General features: G+C 36.3%; 1 protein-coding gene across 1 annotated transcript in view; it reads right to left on the bottom strand.

Moving 5' to 3' along the window:
• Positions 1 to 10,213, bottom strand: part of LOC105306486 (phospholipid-transporting ATPase FetA-like) — a 71,290-nt gene that overhangs the window by 22,780 nt on the left and 38,297 nt on the right. Inside the window, exons 11-13 of the mRNA XM_023524041.1 lie at positions 7,583 to 7,779; positions 5,213 to 5,421; positions 3,355 to 3,398 (exon numbers count right to left, since the gene is read on the bottom strand). Coding sequence (XP_023379809.1) covers positions 3,355 to 3,398; positions 5,213 to 5,421; positions 7,583 to 7,779 — 450 coding nt within the window. The remainder of the gene's footprint in view (positions 1 to 3,354; positions 3,399 to 5,212; positions 5,422 to 7,582; positions 7,780 to 10,213) is intronic.

Raw genomic sequence — 10,213 nt, 5'->3', positions numbered from 1 at the left:
CTACTACTTCTACTACTACTACTTCTACTACTACTACTACTACTACTACTACTACTACTACTACTACTACTGTCCTTCATTTACATTAGGGTTCACTCTGTGTTGTACAGATTTATGGGTTTTGACAAATGCATAATGTAATGAATCCACCATAATGATATCACAGAGAATAGTTTCACTGCCCTAAAATTCCCTGTGCTTGCTCCATTGCCTTCTTTAACCCTCTCTCCACTTCTCCTTGAGCTCCTGGCAACCACTGGTCTTTTTACTTTCTTTATAGTTTTTTACCTTTTCCAGAATGTCATTTGGTTGGAATCATACTGTATGTAGCCTTTTCAGATTAGCTTCATTTAGAAATATGCATTAAACTCATAAAATGAGTTTGCCAACTCATTTTTATTGCTGAATAATATTCCACTGAATAGATGTAGTAAGAGTTTTTTAATGAAAAGACTTGAGCTGGGGGAAAGAATCATTAGGGAATAAGTTCCAGATATTAATAAAGAAAGAATACAAGATTGACTGAGGTTCCCAAAGAAGTAGAAAGGGATGGAATCTGAATATATAAAGAGATTGGCATTAAAAGAAATTTTTTGAGAATGAAGGAAAGAAGGTAAAGATAGGTTCTGAAGTATGTAAAGAAAAGGATATTTAGCTGACAATTTGGATTTTTCTCAGTGAAGTAGAAAGCGATATCATTTGCTGCATACTGGGGAGAGAGGGGATGTAGCAGAAGGCCTGAGAGTGCTTAATTTCAGAATAGCATAAATGGAGAATTAAGAATTAAGCTGATCACAAACAGGTAAAAAATTATCCAATGGCACTGGAAGCCCAGAAGACGTGGAGTCTCTGAATTTGTAATGGTTTTGTGATGTCCACAAAGTGCTTGGCACTGAAACAGAAGGGTAGATGGTTTGGTTAATTTAAGGTTTAGATTTTTGGGATAAAGTGGGGGAAAAAGAGGATGCTATTGACCTTGAGTAGAGAGTGGAGCAAGATAGGAAAGGAAGTAAAATCACAAGGGAGTGACAGACAGGAGGAAAAAAGAGCTGAGAATTTGTAAATCTGTTAAGAAAGCAGGCATACTAGGAGTCAAGTACCTAGAGAGATGGAGGAATAAAGTTTGTGATCAGAGATCATGATTAGAGAGTTTATAATTTCAAGGTAGTACAATTCTGGATGGAGACATGGTGATATGGAAAAGAGTGATATAGATTTTTTGAGTCCAAGAGGTCAATTGAAAGACATATTCTTTCAGACATATGAAAGCATCTATGGTGATAGATCATCTATAAAAAAGCCATTACCAGCCAAGATTATAGTAAAGATTAGGGTAGAGAGGGAAAATATGAGCTAAGTTCCAAAGTTCTCAGTGAATGAGGTAAATAAGCTAGAAGATTTGTAGATGTCAATGAAAAGAAGAGTTAAAGAGTATAGCCAGAAGTCATAAGCATCACAGGAAGAAAAATTATATAAGGCAGCAAAGAAATGGTTTAAAAGTGGCACAAGATAATGAAAAGAATACTTTTAGGCTTTGGTATGCTGAGTATGAGAGATGAAAGAAAAAAAAAGCATGTTCTCAGGGTAAATCATGTTTTAATTAAGGCAGGGAGAAGCAAGAATTTTTTTTTGAAGAGATGAGGCTGTAGGTAACTTTGTTTACAAGAGAACAAGATTCCAGTGATTTAGCAGAAAATGTGCTATGGTTAATCAGTAGTGGAAGGAAGAGGAAGGAGAGACTCCACAGTAACAATTTACTCCCTAGAAGCTTTAATTTTGTTTATATTGCCAAGGTCATTAGCAGATTCCCTGGAAGGGGATTTAAGGCAAAACACTGATTTTCTTTCCCTTTCCAAATCTCTTCAGATGGATAGGGGTGAGGCAGTAGTTGGGAGCTAGAGTTAGCTGTTTGCTATATAAGTCAAGTTGGCTAAGGGTTTCGAATTGGTTTCAGTAGGAAAGGCATAGGGTGAGGAGACCCTGAGGGTAACAGAGGAAGCCCTATGAAGGAATACCAAAAATCAAATTCATAAACAAAAGCTGAGATTCAACATGGAGAGAACAGTAAAAATGAAACAGGTAGAATAGAAAGAATAGACATTTTTATAATCGTGTAGGTCAAGTCTATTGAGCATGTCACAAATCCTGAAGCTATAAAGGAAAATGACTGATCAATTAATTATATAAATTAAAAACTTATACAAATAAAAAATTAACAGACAAAAGACAAAAAAATGGGGAAAATGATTTTAACATATGATCGAGGTAAAAGAAATTATTTTTACTGTAAAAAGAGCACTTTCAAATAAGAAAAATAAGGCAAAGAATATAAACAAGCAGTTTACAAAATAAGTATCAAATGGGCAATAAAGTGATTGGGAAGCAGAAGGAAAATAAGCACATAAATAAATGATTCAAACTGATTAGTAAAGAAAGGTAAATTAAATGAAGTATTTTTCACTAATTAAATTTCTAAAGGTTAAAACATTGTCAATACCTAGTACTGACAAGGCTATCTGAAAAAATAAGTTCTTATATATATATTGCATATAAACTGATGCAATCTATCTGGAGGGCAATGTAGTAATATTAAATACATTAAAAATGTGTCTACCTTTTGACCAATCAATTTCACTTCTAAGACTTTATTCTAAGGAAATAATTATCAGAAGAGGAGACAAAAGTGTATGCACCAGGGTGCTTACCGCAATGCTATTTATAATAGCAAAAGAAAATAGAATAAAAATAGGGATTGGTTAAATACATTAAGGTCTATCGATACAACTGAATACCATACTCATTCAAAATGATGATGCTGACCTAAATTTACTGACAGGGAAAGAGAACCACAATATAGTGTCCAGTGAATAAAAGGAAGCTGAAAATAGCATGTATAATATGATTCTTTCCTCCCTTTCTCTCTTCTTATCTATCTACCTACTTACCTACCCATCCACCTACCTACCTATCTACCTACTATATCTAGATGTACATGTGTGTGTATATATACATAAGAAAAGCATCTGAAAGGATATACCCCCAAATTTTACATTAGGTATCTAAATGGGATTGAATGACTTTAACTTTCTTCTTCGTACATTTCTGGATTGTCTGGATTTAAAAAAACAAAACAAAACAAAAACCCAATAAAGTTATTTTCATTTTCAAATGCAATCTCAAATCCCCTCAAATAAACATAGATCATTTATATAATGCTTTCTGATATTAAGGGGCCAATCAAAGGTTTACTATTTCAGGGGTGAAGGGAGTTCCATCTTGTGTTAAAGATGCTTCTGTGCAGCACAACCTCACTGGGCTCCTGCATACATTTCACAAGGAGCTGTAATCACTAACCTCAGAGATTTCCACTCTCTTTCCATTCTGGTCATAGACATCACCTGTTGGTAAGTAAAGAGAAGAGACTTGACAAGGGTTTTAAAGAAGGGTTTAACATTGCTTTTTGTGTGTGGTAAAATATATATAATATAAAATTTGCCATTTTTTAGTGTACAACCCAGTGGCATTAATTGCATTTATAATGTTGTGCAACAATCACTGTTACATATTTCCAAAACTCTTTAGCATCCTAAAGAAAAACTCCCTATACCTCCCTATTCCCAGTCCCTGGTAACCTCTCATGTACTTTCTCTGCCTATGAATATGCCCTTTCTAGATATTGTATATAAATAGAATACAATATTCCTTTTGTGCCTGGCTTATTTCACTTAGCATACTGTTTTCAAGACCATTCATGTTGTAGCATGTGTTGGAACTTCATTACTTTTTATGACTAAGTAATATTCCATTATATGGATATATCACAATTTGTTTATCCATTCATCTGTTGATGGACACATAAGTTGTTTCAATCTTTGGGCTATTGCGAATAGTGATGCAGTGAACACTGGCATATATCTATCTGTTTGAATTCCTGTTTTCACTTTTTTTTTTGGTATATACATAGGTCTGGAGTTACTGGGTTATATGGTAATTTACAGGAGCGTTTTTAAAAGCGTATTTCTTCTGATTCTATCATTCTAGACTTGCAGTCAAGCTGCCTTGAATCCCTTCAGGCCACCTAACCCTTAGTGCTCCTGTAAGCTCCTTTCCCCAAAGCAATGGTAAGAAGGCATCTGCTTGGGTTCCAACTCTTCTCCCTTAAGTGAAAGTGAGGTGAGGCTGGAAGTTAGTCACTGGATCTATGAGAGATTTCATACCTTAGGAAGCCCTCCAATCAGAAAAGTTACCTAAAAGAGATGTGAAAATAGGCTGGAATGTTTAGGATTCTATGCTGATGGATAGTACAGACAGAATGAGGGTGGAAGACAGTCTGATGCCAGGCACAGGAACACCCATGACCCTTTTCAACTTTACCCAGTATATGGTAAGGTCTTATAATAAGCCAGAGAATTAAGATCCTCACCCAAATTGATTCATCCAAAAATAAGCTTTCAGAGTTTATACATATGAAATCTTGTTTGGCAGGGGTAATAAGAAATATTAGAGTGCCCTTTTTTAATTTAAACATTTAAATTATTTTTTAATTCAGGTGAAATTCACATAACATATGATTGATCATTTTAAAATGTGCAATTCAGGGGCATTTAGTGCATTCACAATGTTGCGTAACTACGACATCTCTCTAGTTTCAAAGCTTTTTTTTTATCACACCAGAATATTCCATGTGCTATAGCCTTTTAGATGTGATCCCCTTCCTCTGCTAGTTAGTGCACACACATGAGGACTTAACACGATCATAAAAACAAGTTTAAGATTAAGGCATGAACTAAATGAAGAATTGGGCATAGAAGACACTGAGTACCCTTTGATGGCTTCTCTCAAGACTATCGGTATGAGGGAGAATCAGGAGATTAGTAGCTTCAGTAATATGCTGGTTGTTCCATCTGATTTAATGTGAGAATGAACCGACATCCCCAAGACATTGGGAATTTCTTGAGGACAGAAATTAAGTATGTACATTTTGGTATTTCCAATGTCCAACATGATGGATTACATCTACAAGGGGCTAAATAAATACTTTTTGGTTAGAACTAAATGGGCAAAGTGATTTTTACTAAGTGAATATGGAAGGTTGTGAAAATAAGAGGCAAATGTCTATTTCAGAGGCATATAGATTGAGAGCTTGATCATTCTTGAAAACAATCTGCAAAGTGGTTCCCCAGGACTCAGGAAAGCAGGAAGACGTGCATACCATATAATGTCCCATTAATAGAACACTTGTTGAAAATCATGATGTTCTGAGTCAGAGTCCCTGTTTTGTCAGAGAACACATATTTGACCTGGCCGAGCTCCTCATTAAGGGTGGTGGTGCGAGCCTGTGCTGGTGTGTTTTTCGGTGCATAATACATCTTCTGATCCCAGTTGATATAGCAACTGTTGCCCAATCTTATTATCTCAACACTAAGGAGAAAGAAAGAAAAGAAGGGTCCTGGATCAGAGCAGGACAAGCAAATACATCATTCTGGTTTCCTAGCCAGTCCTGTGGTAGGTGAGGGCTAGCATCTGAAAATCAGAGTATCTTCCTTGGGAATCTACAATCGATCTTGGATCATAGAACTCTACCCACCAGCCAACCCACTGTAATTCTGACTTTGACCATTATCATTCAATGCATTACCATTTGGATCCAGATACACTTGATTAACTTTGCTGAGGCATATCTCCCTTTCACTCTTTCTCCTTCCAAAACATATCCAAGAAAAGTCACAAATTTTGAACTTCTGCAGTATTGCAAGGCATGATAATATTAAGAGCTAACTTATAAAAGCCTGCCTAGGCTTAATTAGACGATTATTGCTGCTGTCATGTAAATCCATTAATGGGGAAGAGAGAGAAGCTTGACACACTCAGAGTGTCTTTGTTTCAGAAGAAGGGAAGGATCAGTGAAAATCAGAAACAGCTTATAGAAGCTGACTCTCTGATAAATTTCCAGGCAGAGCTAGCTTGCCTGTGGGGTAGTTTCTCCTCTTAATAGCCTCCTCTTCATTTTATCTGACTTTTTCCTATTGCCTTTGTCACATTTCTCCTCTTCCAAATAACATGCCTTATAGATTCTTCGTGGTTAACAAGCAGCTTCATTTTAAAATACTGAAGATTTTTAAGGGGCTTCCTCCTATTATCATTCATACTTAATATGTGTTAGATTGCTTCATCATTAACCCCTGTCTGAGACAGTTACATTGAACGGTACAGATTTTTTGTTTGAGGTGAGGGAGGAGGTGCTCAGGCCTACGTTATTGACTCTACTGTAACCTCATGTATTGTGACCTCCCTTTCTTCACTATACCAGCCACCACAGCAATCTCTCTAAACCCGAACGTTTAATCACATTATTTCTTTCCTTAGAAAGATCTTTGCTACTTTTAGAATAAAATTCAAACTCCTTGGCCTGGCATTTATAGCTCTCCTGGATCTGATCTTAAACTACCACTTAACACCTTAGTTTAGGCTATTCACTGTTCTATGGTCAAGCTTTTAAAAACCTCCAAAGCTTTGTACATGCTCATCTTCCTGCTTGCAATATATTTTCCTATTTTCTGTTTGGTGAATTCTACTCTTTTCTCAATTATCAATTTGATTATTACATTTTCTGTAAACCCCTAAGCATCTCCAGGTAGAACTAATCCATTCCTTTTCCAGGCTCCTGTTACACCCATGTATATATTTCCATTACATAATTTCTCATATTGTACCATATTTATTTAAGTATCTGTTTCCATGTCTATCTTGTAAGCTTATCTAGAGAAAGGGTTGTCTTATTATTTGTTTTTCTAGCACATAATAGAGTGCTTGGCACATAGTAAGTGCCCAACAAATATCTGTTAAATTAATAAGACAATTTAGTTATGTAGGGTACTTTTTGGGTTGGAATTCTACAGTGCAGTGTTTAGAAAACCTGGAGAGAAAGATGAGAAAATGTGTTTGCAGTTCATGTATGTAAGAGGGAATGCTGAAAATAGAAAAAGGAGATCAGACCATAGTAAAGACTTATTTTACTTATTTCAAATTTTTGTCCAAGGTGTTTATGAAAAGGAAGAAGGAAACATCCTCCTCCTTCTTTTCTCCTCCAATTTTTAGAAACTTAAAGTCACAATTACACCTATCTACCATTTGCCACATTGTTTCTATGGGAAAACACATTCTGAGTTCTGATTAACTGATTTACAAATGAATGTTTGGACTCTATCTCATTGATAAACTAGCTTGTGCTTTAGTCTCATGAAATTTATGTGTATTTTTTCCAATTATTTCATGTGCTCATATGTTTTATTTAGTCACTTATAGGCTATTTGAGGGCAGGGATAATTTTTTTATTTTTTATTTTTTATTTATTTTTTGGTATAAACCATGTAGTACCTAGCACAGTATTCTGAATATGGAAAACATGTATACAATCTTTAGGTATTTCTCAGTGTTTTGTATACCAGGCATTGTAAAAAGTAGTGGGTTAAAGAGTACACAGTGTACACTTTCTAAAAGTTTATACTCTAGTTTGGGAATTAAGCAGGAAGTATGGAGTCAGCTCCTCCACCTGTAACCCAAAGTGATCAAAGAAGCCTACCTGACGTAGAGGGAAATAGGCACCATGGTGTTGAGAATAATGAAGTAGGACCAGAATATAAAGCAGGCAGAGACAAATGATGATGAGACATATTCTTTCCATGGCAGAAAATTCTGGAAGTAGTAGCCTTTCTTGTTCTCCCAAATGCCATGTCCAATTGCTAGGATAAAACACATACCACCTAAAAAGAGGAAAATCTAGAAAAAAATTTTTTTAAATTAATATTTCTTCTAAGGCATATGCTGCTTTAGTTCTATGTTGTTGTTTTTTTTCTTCCTTATTGAGCCTTCTCTCTCAACAAAGCTTCTCTCTCCTCTTGGAGGGCAGGAGGGCCTGTAGTTCACAGGATATAGGCAGTAGTACACTGGACAGAAAAGAAAGCCCAGTAGGAGCCACCCTTGGGATTTTGAAGGGAGATGACAGTAACTAAAATATATTAAATACTAACTAAGTGCTAGGAACTGTGCTAAATACTTTACATATATTATTTAATTTAACATTTCTAATACTCTTCTTTTAATAATAGATAAGGAACTTGATATTAAGAGTAGAAAAGTATTTTGCCTAAAGTCACTTTGCTACTAACTAGGAGAGACAGGTTTTGAACCAGTTCCAGAACCCAACCTGTTAATCTCTCCATTATTGAAATGAGGTGCTGCTTTAACAAAAGTCTCAAATGTGTGGCATTGGCTTAACAGTTGGGGGTGGGTGAGTGGTAAGAAACTGATATAAAAGGCTGAAAAAATGGCAATCACATTAACAGTAAAGAATTTGGTAAAACTTGAAGACAGGCCATGTGCCTACGGAGCTGATACAGCTCTAACGGAAGTGGTTAGAAGGAATTAGAATGTCAGTGTGTATTGACTGCCTTTGACATGGTATTAAAAAAAATAGTTGAATGAGGGAAATAATTGGCCAATTTATAAGCAGAAATAAAAAAGGAATAGAGATACATCTGAGTCTTCAAAGGACTGGAAAAGCCTATTACTTTTAGACACCAAAGAGGAAGAGATAAGATAAGAGCTTAAGCTTACAAGGTTCAGTATTCTTTCCAACTGAATTTTGCCCGTAGGCAAAGTTGAAATTAAAGGTGATAACCTTCTTACCCAAGATTAATGTTCCATATAACTGCAACTTTCTTACCATTAAGTTGAGAGAGAAAGGCATGGAGGGGCATGGAAGCAAGATAAATTTGAGCTCTGTTTAGAAAAGAACACAGGGGGAAAGGGGATAATATTCTGGAACTCCTTTTACAAAGCCAGCATTACCCTGGTACCAAACCCAGACAAGTACACTACAAGAAAACTACCAGCTAATATCTCTGATGAATACAGATGCAAAACTTCTCAATAAAAATAGTAGCAAACCAAATTCAACAGCACGTTAAAAGGATCGTACACCATGATCAGGTAGGATTTAGACATTAATGAAAGAAATTGAAGAAGACACAAACAAATGGAAAGATATCCCATGTTCATGGATTGGAAGAGTTAACACTGTTAAAATGTCCATACTATCCAAAGCTATCCATAGATTCAATGTAATCCCTATCAGAGTCCAATGGCATTTTTTACCTAATTTAAAAAATGATCTAAAAATCTGTATGGAACCATGAAAGACCTGAAATAGCCAAAGCAATACTGACAAAGAAAAACAGAGCTAGATGCATTACAACTTTCTGATTTCAAACCATATTACAAAGCTCTAGTAATCAAAATAGTATGGTACTGGCATAAAAACAGCAATTCCACTTCCATTACATATCCAAAGTAAACTAAATCATTATCTTCAAGAGATATTTGCACCCCCATGTTCACTGCAGCATTATTTACAATAGACAAGACATGGAAACAACCTAAGTGTCTATCAACAGCTGAATGAGTAAAGAGAATGTGGTATTATATATATGTATACAATGGAATAGTATAGTCATTAAAAAAAAAAAAGGAAATTCTGCCATTTGTGACATTATGGATGAACTTGAGGGCATTATGCTAAGTGAAATAAGCCAGACAGAGAAAAGACAAATACTGTATGATTTTGCTTATATGTAGAATCTAAAAAATACAAACTCATAGGATTTCCTTTGAGGTTTCCAGCCAGAGATGGCCAGCTCTTCTGACAAGGGGAGGAATTCAAGAAAGAACTAAAGGTGAAAAAAAATGGCGTAGATGATAGAGGCTCTGTTCATCCCTCTGGGGACCAAATCAAAGTTGTGACAGAGAAAAGGAGCAGCAGCAAAGAAAAATTGCCTGAGATTTAGATGAACAAGCCATACAACTTGGGAGCCAAGAAAGCACTCTGCAATGGCAGAAGGTAGGGCTGGGTGAGGACACGGGGCTGCCTGGTCTCGAGCGGCTGAGTGAGATGGAGGCTGGAGCAGTGGCAGAAGCCTCTTGAAGGGGCCGCATCTGCAAGTGGATTTTTGCGGTGACAGATCTGCTCCCTCTGAGCACCAGTGCTCGACTGGCTGCATGCAGGGGGCATGAGAGACTTACTGGGAGATACTGTCAGTGTGAGGGTCAAGGCAAGACTTGTTCGGTACAGAAGTGCTGGTGGTATCCATTGTTCCCTGTTGAGCCCTCCCCACTCCCAGTGCACGGACACAGCACGGCCAAAGATGTGACGTCA

This window comes from Pteropus vampyrus, unplaced genomic scaffold (genome assembly GCF_000151845.1).
Source record: "Pteropus vampyrus isolate Shadow unplaced genomic scaffold, Pvam_2.0 Scaffold436, whole genome shotgun sequence".
NCBI classification, from domain to species: Eukaryota; Metazoa; Chordata; class Mammalia; order Chiroptera; family Pteropodidae; genus Pteropus; species Pteropus vampyrus.
This window is presented reverse-complemented; position numbering and strand designations above follow the sequence as displayed.